Source organism: Rattus rattus, chromosome 6 (assembly GCF_011064425.1).
Source record: "Rattus rattus isolate New Zealand chromosome 6, Rrattus_CSIRO_v1, whole genome shotgun sequence".
In the NCBI taxonomy this organism is placed as follows: Eukaryota; Metazoa; Chordata; class Mammalia; order Rodentia; family Muridae; genus Rattus; species Rattus rattus.
This window is the reverse complement of record NC_046159.1, coordinates 76,370,168-76,390,515: the sequence shown is the minus strand read 5'-3', so window position 1 is coordinate 76,390,515 and position 20,348 is coordinate 76,370,168. Positions and strand designations below refer to the sequence as shown.

General features: G+C 36.9%; 1 protein-coding gene across 1 annotated transcript; it reads left to right on the top strand.

Moving 5' to 3' along the window:
* The first annotated feature begins 11,961 nt into the window (after positions 1–11,961).
* Positions 11,962–12,819, top strand: LOC116902780 (putative vomeronasal receptor-like protein 4). The gene has a single exon (XM_032905122.1). The coding sequence runs from the start codon at positions 11,962–11,964 to the stop codon at positions 12,817–12,819; it is 858 nt and encodes a 285-aa protein (XP_032761013.1).
* The last annotated feature ends 7,529 nt before the right edge of the window (positions 12,820–20,348 follow it).

Below are 20,348 nucleotides of genomic sequence, written 5' to 3'. Positions count from 1 at the left end.
GGGCTGCTTTAAATGTATCCCAGAGGATTCGTTGTGTGGTTTTCATTTTTCTTTAGTTCTAGGAAGTTTTTATTTTTTATTGATTTCTTCTTTGGCTAGGTCATCATTCTGTATTGTGTTGTTCAGTCTCTATGAGGTGTGTATTTACGAGAGGTTTGTTAGCTGTCAATTTTAAGTTTTATTGCATTGTGGTCAAATCGAGTACAATTTTCACACCTTTTGAATTTGCCATGATTCATCTTGAATTTCAGGATGTGATCTATTTTAGAGGAACTATATATTGTAAAGTGTATATTCTTTAGTGTTTGGATAGAATATTTGGTAGGTGTTTGTTAAGTTCATTTGATGTATGATGTCAATTAATTCTTATATTTTTCTGTTTATTTTTGTCCACCTGACCTGTCTTTTGGGGGAAATTTGGGTATGAAATCACATTCTGTTAATGAATTGATTTTAATCTGTGCCCTTTTCCTTCTTTTTCTTTCTTTTTCTTTCCTTCTCTCTTCCTTTCCTTCTTTCTTTCCTTTCTTCCTTCCTTCTTTCCTTCCTTTCTTCCTTCCTTCTTTCCTTCCTTCCTTCCTTCTTTCCTTCCTTCTCTCCTTCCTTCCTTCCTTCCTTCCTTCCTTCCTTCCTTCCTTTCTTCTCTTTTTAATGAAATTGGGTGCTGCTGAATTTGGTGCATATATGTTTAGGATAGTCTTGTAGTCTTGGTTAACTATTCCTTTGATTATAATGAAATGTCTCTCTTTATCTCTTCTTATTAGTTTTAGTTTGAAATCTATTTTGTCAGATGTTTGGATAATAATGCCTGCTGCCACTTGGATCCATTTGATTGCAATATTTTTGTTCATCCTTTTCACCTTTTACTGTAAGATGTTGCCTGTACATTTCTTTTTTATAGCAGATAGATGGAGTTTGTTCCTGATCTATTTGGTCAGTGTGTGTCTTTTGAGTAGACAATGGAGGCTATTCATGTTTAAATTATTATCGAAATGTGTGTTAGTTCTGGAGATCATGTTGTTGATTTTTTATGTTGTTTTTGTTCTCAGCAGTACTTTGTGTTTTAATAACTATGGTTTGTATTCTTTCCTCAGTCTCTGTGATATGCTCATTTCTCTCTATAGCCCAAAACAATGCTTCTTTAGATTTGGCTTATTGGATATAAAAATTTTAGAGGCTGTTTATTTCACGGGCAAACATCCTTTCTTCTTCAGTCATATCAGTAGTTTTGTTGACTGTATTACCTTAGGTTGGCTGTCATAATCTTTTAAGACTTGGAATGTATTGCTGTGATTCATTTGGCTTTGAAAGTTTCCATTGAGAAATCAGTTTTTCTTTTTATGGGTTTTCTTTTATTTGTATTTTGCAGTTTTTCTCTTGCAGCTTTCAATACACTTTCTTTGTTCTGTATACTAGGCGTACATAGTTCTTGACTATGAGATACCATGGAGATTTTTTTTCCAGTTTTGTCCAGTTGGTGTTCTGTGTATTTTTTACAATTGAATAGGTATGCATTTACATAATTTAGGGCAGTTTTCTTTATGATCTTATTGAAGATCTGGTCTATGCCATTGACTTGAGGTTCTTCTCTATCAGCTGTACCTATAATTTCAAGGTTTAGATTTTTCATCATGTTTCACATTTCTTGTGTGTTCTTTTCCTGTGTTTTCTTTTTTATTCATATATTTATTTATTTGGTTGATATCTTCTATTTTATCTTTGGGATCTGATATTCTGCCTTCTACTTGATTCTTTCTGTTTATAATGCTTTCCTTTGAGTGTTCTTGTTGAATTATTTGGTTTTTCAATGTCTTGTTCATTTCAGCTTGAGTCCTTTTCATTGATTCTATATCCTGATTGAATTCTGTCCTCAAGTCGTGGATTGTTTTTAATCATTTCTATCAGCCTTAAATTTGTGTTTTCTTGAGCACCACTCAGGCATTTATTCTCAGTGTGCTCTTTTTCTTGGTTTCATTGAGCTGTTTCTTTGTGTCTCCTGTATACTCCTAGAATTCATTATGGAGGTCTATGATTGTTCTTTTAAATTCTGTTTTCTGGGTTCATCTAGATAGTTCTTACTGGTAAACATTTCTACAGGTTTTGCAGAGAAGATACTGACTTGACCTTTCATATTGTTGGTACTTCTGAGAGGAGCTCTGGGCCTGTGAATTTTGTTATTTTTGAGTTTGTTATTGAAGGACCAGGTTGGGGAGAAGAGAAAATCTGTGTGTGTAGTGAGTTATGTTTATAGGTTGGAAGTAGCTTGGGAAGAGTCAAGTCAGATGGATAGAGGGGACAGATGTGCTTCCTTTTCCAAAATATAAGTGTCAGCTTAGAAAGGCACCTTAGTCACTTTTCTATTGGTGTGAAGAGACTTCACAACCAAGGCAACACAAAAAGAAACATTTAACATGTGCCTTGTCTACATTTGCAGAATATAGTCCGTTATCATCATAGCAGGGATCATTGTTGGCCAGCAATCAGGCATGGCATTAAGGCAGTAGCTGAGAATGCACATCTGATTCATGCAAGAGAGAGAGAGAGAGAGAGAGAGAGAGAGAGAGAGAGAGAGAGAGAGAGGAGAGAGAGAGGGCTGGGGTTATGTGTACTTTTGAAATCTCAAAGCCTATCCCCAGTGACATACCTTCTCAAATAACCACACCTACTACAACTAGGCCAAACCTCCTAATCTTTCCCAAACACTAACTAGAGACCAAGCATTCAGACATATAGGCCTATGGGGGACATTCTCATTCAAACCACCACATTCCTAGACCCACAGGCTTGTAGCTATATCATAGTGCAAACTGTATTTAGTTCAGCTTCAAATTTCCCATTGTCTACTGTTCCAAAGCCCAAAGTCCATGTCTTCTGAAATGCTAGGCAATCTCTTAATTATAAAAAAAAAACTTTTCTAATTCAAGTAAAAGGAAAAGTGAAAAGAAAATCACATACTTACAACAAACAATAGCACAGAATATGAATTACCATTCCAAGAGGGAGGAAATGGGGCATAGTGAGAAAATACTGAAACCCAATTGTGCGAAGTTCAAATCCTTCATCCCTGTGTCTAATGTTAAAGCATTTATTGTATGGGTCTTCCCTTTCAGATTTGTTAACTGTAAGGTACTTATTTATTTTAGGCTGATTTCACCTCTGTCTTCAGCTCTCTTTGGCAGGTATCCAGTGGATCTGGCATCTCTTACATCTTGGGGTCTCCCATATAGTCCAGATTTTATTCACGTAAGTTCACGCAATGGCATCCTGAGAGCTCCATGTAGAGACTCTCCTATCCCATGCCTAGCCTCAGTGGCTTTCCTTAAGTATATATAGAGATTACACATTTCCTTTCTCATGTTGCTATTGACTCCAAAGCCAGAATAAGGTGTCGATAGCTGTCAATTTCTTTTGTTTTGGGGGGTAGAACCTGTCCTCCTTACCAAGACTTTTATAAATCTTTCTGGTGCTGTTTAGGCATACAAAATCTTTCTGGCCTTTCCCTTTCACTGGTTGAAGGATTATCTGGGTGGGGTCTTGCCACTCCCTTCATTCCTTTTAGCATCAGGGTTTTTATTAAATGTCTCATCTCTTCAAACATTGACTTGGCTCCAACATTACATTTCCTGATGTTCCTTTTCTCCTCAAACTGTACATTTTATATTTGTCATTGCCTGGGTTACTCATTTTCATTGTAGATCTTCATAAGAGTCATCACTTATAACCACCTGGCTCAGTAAATACTAGGATGTCTTGAAATCTCCCTTGCCAAAGACATTAATCCAATACTCTTCAATCTAGCCTAAGGCAGATTCTGGGACAAAGGCAGAAACCAACCATATTCTTTGCCAAAAATATCACAAGAATAATCTCTAGGCCACTTTCAAATATCCACCTCCTCTGAAATCTCTTAAGCTGAGGACTCCATTGTTCAAGTTGCTCTCAACACTATTGAATTCCATGGTCCTAATAGGGTGGCCCAATAAATTCCAAGTAAAGTATTCAACTACCATTCTAGACCAAACTCTCATAGTTTTTATATTTCTCCAATAATTGGTCTTAGTGGAAAGGCTGGATATGATGTAACACAGTCCTGTGGCTTGGCAGATAGGTAAGGAACAGATACTGGTCCAAGCTTAGAGCTCCTTTGCAGGGAAGACAGGGAAAGTCAGACTAAGCTGGTACACTGGTTATGGGACCCAGGCTAAATCTGGTAGGTTGAAGAAAAGGTTCGGATCAGGGTACTCACCAAGCTAGACCCTGGTGGAAGATATGAGAATACTGGGAATGGATTGGGTTAGTTGGGGTAGCTCAAAGAATCATCTGGGTAGTGGTAAATAGGTGAGTCCTAGAGGAAGCCTTGAGATGGGTTGTGTTGTAGGCAGAGGTATATTTTTCAATGTAGTAGGATATATATTTTAAAGGTATGCCTTTATGATTTCTTAATTTCATTGGTGTCTGTTGTAGTAGCTTCCTTTTCAGGTCTATTTTCTGAATTTGGGTCTTATCTTTATTTCAATTTAGCTAAGGGCTTCTTAGTCTTGATTATTTTTCAAAGCCCCATACTTATATTCATTGATTCTTTGTATTAATTTTACTTTACACAATTTCTACCTTGTTTCCCCTCCAAATTCTCCTGACTTTTCCCAACCAACTCTCACTTTCAAAGTCATGTCTTTTTATAGGAGAAAATTTGTAAATACAGTACTTATGAAATTTTATGAAAAGATAAACGTTTAAATAAAAATAATTATAAATTTCTGTCATATGTTTTTTCCTTTTCTCAGCCTCTTTCCACTTTATTCTGAGCTGACACCCTACTGGAAGACATGTAGGTTTACAAAATAAAAGTCACCGTTGTTTTTGTTTTGTTTTGTTTTTTACTATTTATTTATTGAGTGTGAACTTTCGTGCCACATTGTATATATGGAGGTTAGAGACCTACTTGTGGAAGTTCTCTCCTTTTACCATGTGTGTCCTTGGGATTGAATGCATGTGATGAGGCCTGATGAAAGCATCATGTGGGATGCCTTTGCCCAATTGGTCCATTTTGTCTGCCCAAATGTCACCATTGAAAAGTAGGATGGATTTGAATTAAGAGAATAACCAAGGTGACAGTCATAATTAGAGCTGAAGTATACTTTACGATAAATTATAAAAAGTGAGTCATTGGCAGTTATGTGTCAAAAACAAGAGACATTTGTCCATTCCTTCTTTATCTGAGTGTGTGATATAAACATTCCTGTTAATACAATAACCAGCGTAGGCTAAAGAGTAGGAATGGAAGAACAGGCCATAAAAGGAGCCCGGGGGCTTTTGTCTAAACTGTGGAGGAGTGAAGTTTTCGATCTTCTTGGTGGAGAAATGCAGCATGATCTCCCAGAAGCCTCAAACTGGCCATGTAGCAAAGGATAATCTTGGATCCTCCTACCACTACTTCCTGAGTGTAGTAACTATATTTGTGTACATCACTATGTGTGGTAATATCTACAATTATTATTATTATGTGCTACTGTTTTCAAACCCAGACATTCATACTTTCTGGATACAGAGGCATGTACTCTGCTGATTGAGCTACATCCCAGTCCCACGGCCCCATTTCTACTGATAATACAGTTACATTACCTCACCACTGTGCTCTCTGAAAGAAACATTACCTTTCCTAAGTGTGTTTGAAGGAGATGACATTTTTGTAATTTTAGCATGAGTGTTATTAATTTCTAGATGAGACCCTGAAGTAAGTATGGAGGCTACTAGGAATGTTTTGCAAGCAGGAAGGATACCTTGGGGAGTCTGAAATGTCTTTCTACTTCTGTTACTTTTGTTTTGTTCACAAGGACTGGGATCAGTTAATCCACACAGACAGATATGGCCTGGAGAGAATAGGTCACACATGGGAAACCCAGAGCTCAGCTGTTCCTCCTATTTTACTGTTCTCCTAGAATTAGGGAAGTTCACTTTTCCATTTGATGGTACCACTTTGTAACAACCTCAGGTCACAACTTCCTTCTCCAGATGACATGATAACTATAGGTCTAGAGGGAGATGAGCTGATGACATTTCTTCCTTATAACTACTTCTTAGGTCTTCATTCTATAAGGATGTTTATCAAAGGCCCAGCTGGTGAGTGTTTCTTTGTCTTTTCATTAGTAGTGAGAGTTGTAAGTGGGTGATAGAATAGGAACAGGATTCTGTAGTAAATGTTTAGAGAATTCTCTGCTTAGAATTTTACTTTTGAGCTAATACTATAGCATAAGCAAACACAACAGATTCTTGTAGACATAGAAATATCAGTGTAATGATATATAAATAACATAGATTTTTACTCAATATAGTACAAGGATATTATATACATGACAGTAGAAGGGGACTGTTGGGGAAAGTACGGGGGTCTAGCAGAAGGGTGGGTAGAGACAGGAAAGGCTAATAGGGTGAAGACAACCAATGGGTATTATGTATTGAATGAAAATGTCATGTAACCATTTCACTTTTTTTTACAGTGGATGTACACTGATATATATGTAAAATAACTCCAAATGGACAATTTGAACCAGTATATTTGATTATGGATTATCCTGAGTATGTACACTAATAATTTTAAAAACAGGATTCTACCTAGCTACTGGCAGCTATGTTAGTTTTCCATCCCTGTCACAAAACACTTGAAATAACTTAGAGGGTGAAAAACAGAGACCAGACATTTACTGGTTTGCAGGACTACATTTATAATATTGAGTTATTTGAACTATATTTTATATTTTATCATTTTACTATTTTTCTCAAGTTAACTGGCTATGTGCACTTATATGAAACAAGCTAGGAATATATAACAAATATTAACAAATTAAGTGTTTATAAGTCATTTTCTAGTTTGTTAAGTTTGCATATACTTAGGAATTCTTAGGAAAGTTTCAATTCATAGCCTAGTAGGATATAAGATGTTCTTAATATTGCCTAATAAGGTTTTTAATTACATAAATTTTTATATTCTATTATAATTATTTCTAATAGCTTAGATCTTTTCTGGGTATTTCAAAAGTATCTGGAAATATCATTTTATTTATTTAATCCTTGTAACGTTATTCTTACAAAAATGTATGCTTGGAAATTTCAGAAAGAGTCTGAGTGTCTTAATTAAAATAAATTTAGCTTTACTATTTCAAGTTTTCTAACTCAAACCTTTTTAACATTGATATTGGTGTAATAAATTAATCTTTTCATTAGCAGTGAGAAAAATATTTTCAATTCTCAAATAGTATAAAAGCCAAAATTACCAATGTTTCCTCTAATAGTTACAAAATACGACAGCTTGATAAAATACATTCACAAAAATAAATTTAACTGCTGATTGTCACAAGTCAATCTTTATTTTGCTAGAATATCATTCACTAATATATAATGTATAATATATAATACATAGGAGATTGAAATGGAAAGTGCAGGCAGGTGTGGTGGCACACACCTATGATCCCAGCACTTTCAAGGCTAAGGCAGGAGTGACATCAGTTTGATTAGAGAGTGAGAACCTATCTCTCAAACACTGAAGAATACAACAATATCAAAGCAGAGAACGTACAATGTGGTTATGACATCACTGTTAATAAATGGAACAAAACAATGCCAGTAACTGTCATTAAGTCACTGGTCAAAGAGTATCAACACCACAAAAACCAACTGATATAAATATGAGTTTATGCTTTTAAGTATTACAGAATTTTCAGGTTATTTTGAATAATTTACATTAAAAGTCTGCACTAGTGCACTAGGCAGGGCCCAAGATCTGATGAAGTCAACCGGAAAACAGAGTATACACTCCCTATTTTTTTTTTTTAATGATCATTGTATTTAACGGACACATTTTATATAACTCAGATTTTCACTTAAGTGATATACAGGTATTTGTGTTTGCACTGCTGGCATGCATTATTCTCTTCTTGTATTCTTAGGTCCAGTAGCCCAATAATCTCTCTCTCTCTCTCTCTCTCTCTCATTTCTATCTGTCTGTCTGTCTCTCTCTGTCTCTCTGTCTCTCTGTCTCTGTCTCTCTCTGTTTCTGTCTGTCTGTTTCTCTCTCTGTTTCTGTCTTTCTGTCTCTTTCTCTGTCTCTTTCTCTGTCTCTCTCTCTCTCTCTCTCTCTCTCTCTCTCTCTCTCACACACACACACACACACACACACACAGAGTGAACATTTTCATATATTTCCCAAACTCACACCATGCAACTTGCACTCTGCAAGTCTCTGCAGCAATATTTCTACTACTGCTGCTTCATCTCAGGGGAACTGCCTTGTAACTGTGAGACCGTAATGTTCTAGTCAGCTTCTAATGCTTTCGGTTACACCAGTGCTAAACTCAATGTCCAAAGAGTAATTCATGCATTTAAGTTATTGAAGAGGATCAGGTAATAGCTATGAATTAATACATAATTAATAAGTGATCAGAATTTACTCTTGCTGTCTCTATGTTTCATAAAGATCCCATGGAACTAGCTTGGATGGCTAAGATCTTCATGTCCTGAGACTCCTGAAGACTTATTCTTGCTGCTGACAGTGGACAGGACATCAGCCAGCACCATGTATCTTGTCACCTGAAAGTCACATACTCACTTCAGGTTCTCTTTGAGCAGTCATACAGATTTTTGGTTATTACTTACTAAATATGGTAAGTCTTAAAACGGTAATGAAACCTTTGATCTAGTATATTTGTATGTTACTTATATTATTAAATCCCCACAAAGCAGAAGGCAAAGATCACCAGAAATCAATCAAGCAAGACTGCTGTAAAATCAAATACTGAAGGGGTAAAGTGGTTTTTCTTGGAAGAATGTAGAGCTATGTATGGAGAAAGCAGTTCTTGGTCTCTTTTGTTGCCGGTCTCTTCAGACAGATGCATTCAGGCTGCTTAATCTTTTGGTCTGGGTCAATTTGATATTGATGGCTTCTCCACTATTACCAGTGTTTATGGACACACTTTGGGTTTTATTACTTACAACTAAATTTTACAACCCACACTAATGGGAAAGGCAGAAACAGCAATAACTATACATCCAGTGTCTGCTCCGAATCTGCTCCAGTGTTTTCACATCGGCCTTAGCAGCCCTGACCTGCATACTACTACAGACTGCAAGGTTAGTAAGTGTCCAGTGAGTCATAGTGGGCCCAGTTCTTCTTGGCACTGGATTACTGTGTAGACTCTATCTGTGATGTTTTCTTTTACTCTATGACTTTCTGGTTAGCTTTATATTAGTATAAATCTCAGGATTTTTCTGTTATGAAACTTTCAGTGTCATCAAATAAAAATGTCTGATAAATGCTTAAAACAACTCAGATTGGTGTGAACACCAGTAGCTTCAGCACTCAGGAGGCAGAAGTAAAAGGAACATAAATTTGAGAACATCCTGGGCTATATAGCAAGGTCAAGCCTGCATCAACACAAAATAAGCTAACAATAGTCAGAGCTTGGGGGCTCGTATGTCTCAGTTAAGACCCTACCACTACGTTTTTTTTTTTTTTTCAAATAAAACAAATGACTTTTCTTAGTGCATACATATGCTAACAACTCAGTTTGTAGCTATGGTAACTATGATCTTTTCTGGTTCAGTGAGCCCCAGAGACGCCACTTGATGAATTAGAAGATGCATCATATTCTGTGTGTGATAAACATTTATAAAGCAATGGATATGAAGTAGAAAGGTTGAAGTGCATAACTTTGGGATAAGAAAAAACACTTTAGATTACTATCTTTTATCTTATTTTGTTATCCTTTTTTATATGGCTCATAATACATGTGCTATATTTACAAGTTGTAGATGTATACTTAATGATAAATGATTATACATATATGGTTTGACCATTTGTAACTTTAAAGTTGGAGTTGACCTACAGTTCTTACAGTTTGGAGACCAATACTTGAATTAAATATTATCCTGAAGCTTTTATTTATTTTATTTTTTATATATGGGTGTTTTTTCTGCATTTATGTCTATGCACCACTTGCACGCCTGGATCAGGAGACAATGGATGCCCTGGAAGGAGAGTGATAGATAGTTATGGGCCACCAGGTCATTTCTGGGAAAATCAATCCTAGGTCCTCTGCAAGAGCAAAAAGTACTCTCAACACTGAGCTATCTTTTCAACTCCTATCCTGTAGCTTTTCAAAAACAGAATGTCACTGGCAGCTACTGTAAGTTTATGTCAGTGGAAGAGTCAGATGTTTGGCTCTGGCAATTGAAATGAATTGATTCCTTTACTAAATTAAGCAAAAATCATGTAAATAAAAATGTCTGGCATATGGCTTTATATTCCTGGGAGGTTTTAGAGTGATCTCACCACTAACTTGTGCATTATTTCTATACATAATGCATCCATTATATTGTATATATGGAATATAATAATGAACTTCAAAGTATAACTGGGCACTCGTTTTTACACAAGAATCTGAGTAAATGTGATGGTTTTCTATTCTCTAACACAAGCTGATTTTAAAGTACTGAATTAATTTGATAAAATAATGACACTGGTAACCAGGCCAAATAACTATCATAGGGACCAAAGGCAAGACTGTTAAGATAAACTGTAAAAGGTCTGTGGGTGCTGATGCTGTACGGTAACACTGGGAACACTGTTTTTCACTCATGGGAAGGAATGTCTTTTAAAACAATAACTCCAAATCAGAATCACCATCTGGTCATCTTTGGTGAGTTCATGTTTGTCATAAAGGGTTGAAAAATGTGTTTGTCTTAGCATCACATGCTCTCTCTTTGTTGAGACTCCCAGCTCCACATCTTCAGATGTGATTATGTAGCCTGTAGAAATGATGGAAATCAGGAAAGTAAAACGGGCTCAGTGACAGGATGGGGTGGGGTGGTAGGTAACAGTGGAGAGGGGACAAGCAATAGAAGGGTACAAATTAATCTGATCAGGGAAATGGGAAAAGACCTTAGGGATGGGGAGAGAGAAGGTGGGGAGAGAGAAGGTGGGAAGAGGGTAAAGGGGAATTGTAGGATACAGGGATCTGAGAAGGGAAATGTAAAAGGGAACCCCTTAGGGAGGGAGAGGGACATAATTACAGGAGAAGGTGGGAGCAAGGTAACAGGGGAGTAAGCAGAATAATTGATCTGATGGGGGAATGGGAAAAATCAATGGGGGATCCTTACGAAAGAGGGAGGGAGATAAATACAGAAGGAAGTAGATGGGTAAAATAACGTGGATGGCTGAGAAGCCATAAAGAATCATGCTGTTCATGATCTACCTCTCCTTCCTTTCAAAAGAAAAGAAATATAGTATTTGGGGTGAACTGGCAGTTGGTTCTTTAAACCTTAAGTAGAGTCTCACAATCTCACAAAAGGCTTAAATGGAATGAGAACTAAACTGGGAGTCATCTGGGCCCATTTATAACCATAATTAATGGTTAAACAATTAATAGGAGTTACACTAATGGTCTCCAGCTGTATCTATGTCTTTAATTCTAGATCCAAGGGATGTAAGATTTCTTGGGAAAAAAAATTAAAGCAGATGAACTGAGAGAGATATTTTGCTGAATAAAATAGCGGGATTTTTGTTCAGTTGTACAAATGTGATTAATGTTTGTGCTCATCACTATTGTTTTAGGTGTTAACTATGAAATAAGGTGGTTTAAATCAATAGGATTGGATTTCTAAGATATGAGGCCCCCGTGCAATACAGGCACACAAAGTATGCATTCTATATAGATGTAACTGAGAATGCTTGCATTTTCTAAAATATTCTATATAGAGAGGAGATACATAGATATATAGAAATGTAGGAAATGATGTTCAGTATGGGACATCAAAAGTTATAGACAGGGTAATCAAGAATAAGTAGATAAAAATATAATGATATAGACATAGTGACCAGTGAATCGTAAGTCTAATGTATCTAATATTTTTTTCAGATATCTGAAATATGTTTCCTCTATGTTCTTAAGATGAATACACTTTCCAATTATGTTTTCATTAAGTAATGTCCTTTATTTCCAAGCTGGACTTGGAGCCCTAGCCAATATATTTCTTCTTTTTTTCTACACTATCATAATCCTATGTCACAGATCTAAGCCCATGGACTTGATCTCCTATCAACTGACCTTCGTTCACATAATGATGATCCTCACTGCAGGGGAGATTTGGCTTACAGACTTATTTGAGTCATTGAACATTGAGAATGACCTCAAATGTAAGGCAACTTTTTACATAAACAGGGTGATGAGAGGCCTCTCTATCTGTATCACCTGCCTCCTGAGTGTGTTCCAGGCTGTCACTATCAGTCCCAGCACTTCACTGTTGGCAAAGTTTAAACATAAACTGAAAAAATACATCATCTATGCTTTCTTCTATTTATGGTCTTTCAATTTGTCCTTCAGCAGTAACCGGATCTTCTACGTTGGTGCTTATACCAACGTGAGTGAGACCAGCCAGATGAGGGTCACTAAATACTGCTCACTCTTTCCCATGAACATCATCATCAGGGGACTGATTTTAACAATGACAACTTCCAGAGATGTATTTCTAGTAGGAGTTATGCTGACAACAAGCACATACATGGTGATTATCTTGTTCAGGCATCAGAGGCAATGCAAGTATCTTCATAGCGTCAGCCACTTGAGAGCATCCCCTGAGAAAAGTGCCACGCAGACCATCTTGCTGTTGGTGGTTTTTTTTGTGGTCATGTACTGGGTGGACTTCATCATCTCATCCACCTCAGTCCTATTATGGATGTATGACCCAGTCATCCTGACTGTTCAGAAGTTTGTGATGAATGCCTATCCCACAATTACTCCTTTGATACAAATCAGTTCTGATAACTGAATAATCATTACGCTGAAAAACATGCAGAAAATATGCCACCAGATTTTTAAAAAGGGGTAGTTTTTGTCTTGTTTTAAAACAATTTATTTATTTTTATTTATATGTATTAATTTTGGTCTGGCATGTATGCATGTGTGCATTCCTGGTATTCACAGAAGTCAGAAGAGGTCATGGGATTCCCTGCAACTGGAGGTACAGATGGTTGTAAGGTGCCATGCTGTTTTTCCCTCAAAAACAGATTTTTCTTAAACTGTTTAATAGTTCAAGTAGCAAAGCAATATTCTTCATATGATTTAAAATAGAATTTGTAGTATTATACTTATTCATTCATTTGACATTTCTACTACCAAAAAGTATAGAGTTCTTAAGCTTATTGTACATCATAAATTGATATTTCCACAGGAATTCTTAGTCTCTCTGTTTTACTTTATATCATAAATGTTCCCTCGATGCTAGGGTTATTCAAAAGATGATCCTTGCTGATAGTGACTTTTAAAGGCTTTTTTTGAAAATATTTTTATTTACCCTAAATAATCAAGACTAGTTTAAATATCTGATTATAGCTTTAATTCTGGCTCCTAATTATAATTTCTATGGATCCATAAAGATAATGAGTTTAAAGTTTCCAATTTTTACTACTCATTAAGTATTAAGTACTTAACGAGTCATATGAAATTTTATGTGCCTGTATATTTTCACATCATTTTACCAACTCTTCCTGAAATATCTATGAATAAAAATTGTGTATATACACATATATGATGTACAATGTGTTTTTTTGTGAATGGGTATATGCATGTATATGTGTGCATAGGTGAAGAATGTGTGTGGATGTGAACATGGAAGCTGGGAGACAACTTTGATTTGCTAGGAGCCTTCTTGGCCTGCAATGGGTTGAAGTGGGACACAAGATTAGCTTTAAAGCTAAGTCTCTTTTAAGACTTAGTCTGCTGATAACTTCCAAAAATCCTGAATACGTTCTTGCTTAGTCTATTGTTAAAAACTGCAGGCTCCTTATAATTCTCTGAGTTTTATTTAATTCTTTATGCTTAAATAAGTACTAGGGAAACTTAACTCTTTCTTACTGTCCTGTGCTTCATTAAGCACTGAAAACTTTATTAACTCTTTATTATTTGTGCTTTAACAAGCACTAATATCTGATGATTAACACATGCTGTTTAGCAGCAAGGAATTAAGGAAAAGGATTTATTGCAAGTGTTACTTTCCCTGGTGAGTCAGCCAGGAGCCTTTCTGACTAAGCTGGTTAACTCTTCGTGAACCAGATAGGAAGGAAAGGAAACGAATTAAGATGCTTTATATAGGCAAATATGCACAGACACATACACACACACACACACACATATATATATATATATATATACCCATACTCTGGCTAGGCCCAACTGTCTGTAACAATCAACTCTGCAAGTATTCATGCATGGTTACATAAATATATATAACTACACACATACTTATAGACAAACAGACATATACATTTGGATGGATGGATGGATGGATGGATGGATGGATGGATGGATGAATGGATGGATGGATGGATGGATGGATGGATGAATGGATGGATGGATGGATGGAGCAGAGCTCCCCAATTCAAACCATCCAATCAACAACTTTATTTCTTTTTTTCTGGTCTTTTTATAACTTCTTAGACAAAAAGTTCTTTAGAAAATTACCTCAAAGATAAAATGTTACATAAAATGGAAGCTACAGAAGGATGTTAATATTAAGTTCAAAGCAGTGTTTCATTATAATATGCTCATTATAAGTTCAAATGAACAGTTTTTTCATGGCCTTCCCTTATCATAGTGCACACCTGTGACTTTATCCTTGGACCAAAATGTTTTTCCTTGAACACAAATTTGTCCCATGTCTAGTTCTCTCTTTAGTGTAATTATGAAAGCTCACTGTGTTTATTATTCTGCAGCTTTTATTTACTATTATGAGGAGTGGGCACATTCTATCCTTGATTCAAACTTTATTATATCTTTCTAGCCAGGAAACTCAGACCATCTCTAAAAGCTTTCATCTAAAATTATTTGAATCAAATCAGGAATTCTATAAAATCTTTATCAATTTGTCTATATAACATCATTACAAGATATTACATCTTTGTAGGTCCGCAGAAATCTGCTCAAAAAGGTGGTTTAATGCCTAGTGATTGCTATATGTGTAACAATAACTGGAAAGGCATATTAAGAGCAGAAATCTTTCCTCAAATGTAATTTCCTCAGCCTTGCCTAAAGGAACAAACCCATCATAGCTTTACAGTCCATGGCAGAACCATCTCAGGAAGATCACTTGCTAGTTTTAAGCTTCTCCTAGATGGCTCCTGGCATTGGCTTTTGTTTTTCATGTCCTATTCACCTTGTATTTGAAGATGGTCTCTCACTGTAATCTGGGACTTGCCAATAGGCCAAGATAATATTCTTCTGTCTCTGCCATTCCAGCTCTGGAATTATAAGTGTTCACCACCATGCCTCATCTCTTTAAACATTTTTTCTCTTTTAGTGAAAATAGATATTTTCATATAATATATTCTGGTTAGGGTTTCCCCTCTCTCTGCTCCTCCCAGTTCCTCTCCACATCTCCTCCAGCAAACAACACTAATGTAAAACATAAACAAATTAATCAGAATAGGACAAAAGAGAAGAAAAAGAACAAAAGAAAAAGCACAAGAAATACAAACAGACATAGAAACACACACATTTGCACACATAGGAATCTCATAAGAACACAGAATCAGAAGCCATAACATAGATGCAAAGACCTGTAAAGATTCTGTTTAGATTGTTTTCGGTTAGTCATCTGTTGAGGGGCAGGGATGAGACCTATCTGAAGAGTGCTTTAGTTCTCTAGTGAGATTTTCTTATATTAAACTAATTTTCCGTTAACAAGTGATTATCAAATGGAGATAGTTTCTGGATTACTAATGGCATGGGAGGCTTGTGTCCATGTCTCCTTTCAGCTCTAGGATCCCATCTGGTTCAGACCTGAGCAGACCATGTGCATGCTGCCACAGTCTTTGAATTTATATGTGTGTCCATGTGCTGTGTTTAGAAGGCCTGTTTTCTTGGTTTTCTCCATCCCTCTGTCTTTTACACTCTTTCTACCCCCTTTTCCACAGAGTTTCCTTGAAGGGAAAGATTTTAGGATTGCACGTTTCAAGATCTCTCACTCTGCTTATTTTCTGGCTGTGGATCTCTCTATTAGTTTTCCGATTCCTCAGGAGGAAGCTTCTCCAATGATGACTGAGAAAGACACAGCTCTATAAGTCTATGGGTAATGCAAAATATCACTAGGAGTCATTTTATTGCTACATTCTATTAGCAGAACAGTAGCATTTGGTTTTTCCCTAGGTGTCTATCTATCTGATTTCATGTTCTTGACTCCCGAATGAGTGTCAGATATGGCTTCCATCTCATAGAGTGAATGCTTTAAATCAAATCAGACATTGGTTGGTTACTCTCACAACCTTCGTGCCACCATTGCACCAGCACATCTTGCAGGCAGGTCACCATTGTAGATTGAAAGGTTTGTGGTTGGATTGGTGTTTACTTTTTTCTTCAATAGTGTGCTTGATACCATTCAGTACCATGAACACTAATACATAGGGTTGAAGACTCTACATAGGCAACCAGCTTGGATTTTTCATGTTCAGTGATTTGAGAAGGTGTTTCCTCAGCAATACAGCCTTGCCATCAGTTTGTGAAGAGCAACCAATAGCCTTGGCTTGGTTTGTTTGGAGGCTTCCATGAAGTACCTTTGGCCAACAACTCAATTAAATATAACCCATCCCTGGTACTAGAAGCTTCATTTAGTGATGAGAGATGTTCAGTTGGGGCTCTGCACCCCCTGCTATTTGGTGATTTCATTTAAATCTCCTTCATGTGTATGTGAGTATGTACATAAACTTCTACTGTATTGCTTCCATCGACTCCCCCAAATGTTCCGTGGTTTCAGTCATCCCTCCCTGTATTCCCTTTCTTGCTCCACTTTCTTCCCCTTCCCAGTTTGTTTCTCCCATTCCACCTCCTCCCCACACCCGACCTAACTAGGCTCCCAATCCAGATGAGGGACTGTAGACCTCTGCCTATAGCCCAGATAGTTTTCAGAGAGCATAGCAGGAGTGAGATAGCTCCCTAAACAAATTAAGATTGGACCTTCTCAACTCCATAGAGGCAAAGGCTACATCATGATAAAGGTTAGGCTTCTGTTTTCCTGCCAGAGAACTGGCTTCTCAGAAATCATGTAGCCAGCAGTCTGTTAATCTAGCTGATACGCTTGGAAGGCCCCTGTCTCCATGCAACACCTCCTCTCTTGTGTTTTTTCCTCCCCAACCCCCAGTTTGAGCTACATAATCTTGACTTCCTATTTCAATAACAAGATGTTTTCTCACACAATGTCCTGGGGTGTTCATACCCACCATGGTCACCGCTCTTCAAGAAGACTGACCCACAGTCTACCCTGAGAATGGCTGATTGGGTTGGGATGCACACACCCCTCCATCCATCACTATTCTATTTCTCTTTCTATACCTAACCTCTGTGGGTATATTGATTGCTATATCAATGACTGAACAACTAAAATCCACATATAAGCAAATACCATTTTTGTCTTTATGAATCTGATTCATTCAGAATCATTTTTTCTTAGTTTTATCTATTTACCTGCAAATTTTATGGTTTCATTGTTTTTAATGTCAGAATAATATTCCATTGTGCAAATGTATCTTCCATGCCTTTAAATAGGCTGTCAATAAAAGGCATGATCCAGATTAAAGGTTTATCTTTCAACCCCAAGAGATGTGGACTAAAGGTGTGTCTTCCTACCTCAAAGATCTAGATCAGAAGTGAGTCTCCCCACTTCAAATGATTTAATTAAGAAGAAAAATCACACAGATGTGCCCAGTTCTTTGGGTTTCTGTTAATTGCAGAGGTAGTCAAGTTGACAATCAGAAAAGTCATCACACTATCATAGCATCCACAAATAAAGCTACTTTGACTTCTTTCCATTTTGCATCTCTTTGAAATGAAGTACATGTGTTGTTTTCCTGAAGCCAACTCCTATGAGGTTTTGCTGAATCAGACCAGTGAGAGGACATATGTATGGTGTTTGGAGAGAGTATAAGTAGGACCCAACAGTGACTGGGTGCTTGCAACACTTCTTTGATCTTGGTATAGTGTCTTCACTGAACTTCACTTCACTGAGAGGTACAGCAGAAATCTTCTCTTGGTATTCCAGCTGGTCCTTGTTGATCCTGCTGACTCATGTTGATTCAGCAGAGGCCTGTTTCTGCTGGATCATGCAGCTGCTGCTGATTTGAGCTTGGTGACACTACTGAACTGAACTAATGGTATCCTGACAAAGAAGATTGAAATTGCTTTAAAGAACTACTTTTATTTTTATTTATTTTTTCATCTTTATTAACTTGGGTATTATTTACATTTCGATTGTTATTCCCTTTCCTGGTTTCCGGGCCAACACCCCCCTGACCCCTCCACCTCCCCTTCTCTATGGGTGTTCCCCTCCCCATCTTCCCCGATTATCGCCCTCCCCGCAACAATCACGTTCACTGGAGGTTCAGCCTTAGCAGGACCAAGGGCTTCCCCTTCCACTGGTGCTCTTACTAGGCTATTCATTGCTATCTATGAGGTTGGAGCCCAGGGTCAATCCATGTATACTCTTTGGGTAGTGGCTTAGTTCCTGGAAGCTCTGGTTGGTTGGCATTGTTGTTCATATGGGGTCTCAAGCCCCTTCAAGCTCTTTCAGTACTTTCTAAAATTCTTTCAACGGGGGTCCTGTTCTCAGTTCAGTGGTTTAATAATGGCCTTCACCTATGTATTTGCTGTATTCTGGTTGTGTCTCTCAGGAGAGATCTACATCTGGTTCCTGTCAGCCTGCACTTCTTTGCTTCATCCATCTTATCTAGTTTGGTGGCTGTATATGTATGGGCCACATGTGGGGCAGGCTCTGAATGGGTGTTCCTTCTGCCTCTGTTCTACACTTTCCTCCCTATTCCCTCCCAAGGGTATTCTTGTTCCCCTTTTAAAGAAGGAGTGAAGCATTCACATTTTGGTCATCTTTCTTGAGTTTCATGTAAGAACTACTTTTAAACAGGTCTACATTCCTATTATTCTATTACCTACCTTTTCTCCTCTACCATTGGATGGTGGGCTCAACAGGGGTTGAAGCATTTGAGAACCTTTATTAAAGCCTGCATTGATAACCTTCTGTCATCTTATTGTTTTAGGTTATAATTCAAGTACTATGTTGATTAGGTATGGAAAGAGTGGACATCCTTTTCTTCCGGATTTTACTGGCAATTCTTTAAGTTTTTCTCTATTTAAGTTGTTGTCAGCTATGGACTTACTGTAACATGCCTTTATTATGTTGACGTATGTTCTTTGCATCCCTAATCTTGCAGATATTTTTATCATGAAGGAGTGTTGGATTTTGTCAAAGGGTTTTTCTGCATCTAATGAGGTTGTCATGTGCTTTTTGTCTTTCAGTTTTGTTTATATGGTAGGTTCCATTTATTGATTTATATATTTTAAACAATCCTTACATCTCTGGGATGAAGTCTACTTGACTGTGGTAGATAATCTTTTTTGATGTGTTCTTGGATTCCGTTTGCAAGTATTTTGTTGAGTATTTTTACATCTATGTTCTTATTGGTTTGCAGTTCTCTTTCTTTGTTGAGTCTTTATGTGGGGATTAGATATAAGGGTAATGGTAGCCTCATAAAATTAAGCAACGTTCCTCCTGTTTCTATTTTGTGGAATAACTTGAGAGTATTAGTATTAACTCTTCTTTGAAAATCTAGTAGAATTATGTATTAAAGTGTGTGGTGCTGGAGTTATTTTTGTTGGGGGGCTTTTAACGACTGCTTTTATTTCCCTAGAGGTTATAGGTCTATTTAAATTGTTTATCTGATCTAAATTTAACATTGGTAAGTGATACCTATTGAGAAAATTATACACTTTTTTAGATTTTCCAATTTGGTGGAGTACATGTTTTTAAGGTATGTCCTTACGATTTTCTCCACATCTACTGTCACATGAGATTTTGATCTTAGCCATTCTGACTGGTGTGAGGTGGAATCTCAGGGTTGTTTTGATTTGTATTTATCTGATGACTAAGGATGTTGAACTTTCCTTTAGGTGCTTCTCAGCCATCAGTATTCCTCAGTTGAGGATTCTTTGTTTAGCTCTGTACCCCATTTTTTAATAGGATTATTTGAATCTCTGGGGTCTAACTTCTTGAGTTCTTTGTATATATTACATATTAGCCCTCTATTTGATGTAGGGTTTGTAAAAACTTTTTTCCAATCTGTTGGTTGCCGTTTTGTACTATTGACAGTGAGTGTCCTTTGCCTTACAGAAGCTTTGCAATTTTCTGAGGTCCCATTTGTCAATTCTTGATCTTAGAGCATGAATCATTGGGTTTCTGTTCAGGAAAAATTTCCCTGTGCTTATGTGTTCAAGGCTCTTTCCCACTTTCTCCTCTATAGT

Bases quoted from the DNA above. Each gene is read 5' to 3' on its own strand.
- LOC116902780 (XM_032905122.1), top strand. From the start codon at position 11,962: ATGTTTTCATTAAGTAATGTCCTTTATTTCCAAGCTGGACTTGGAGCC.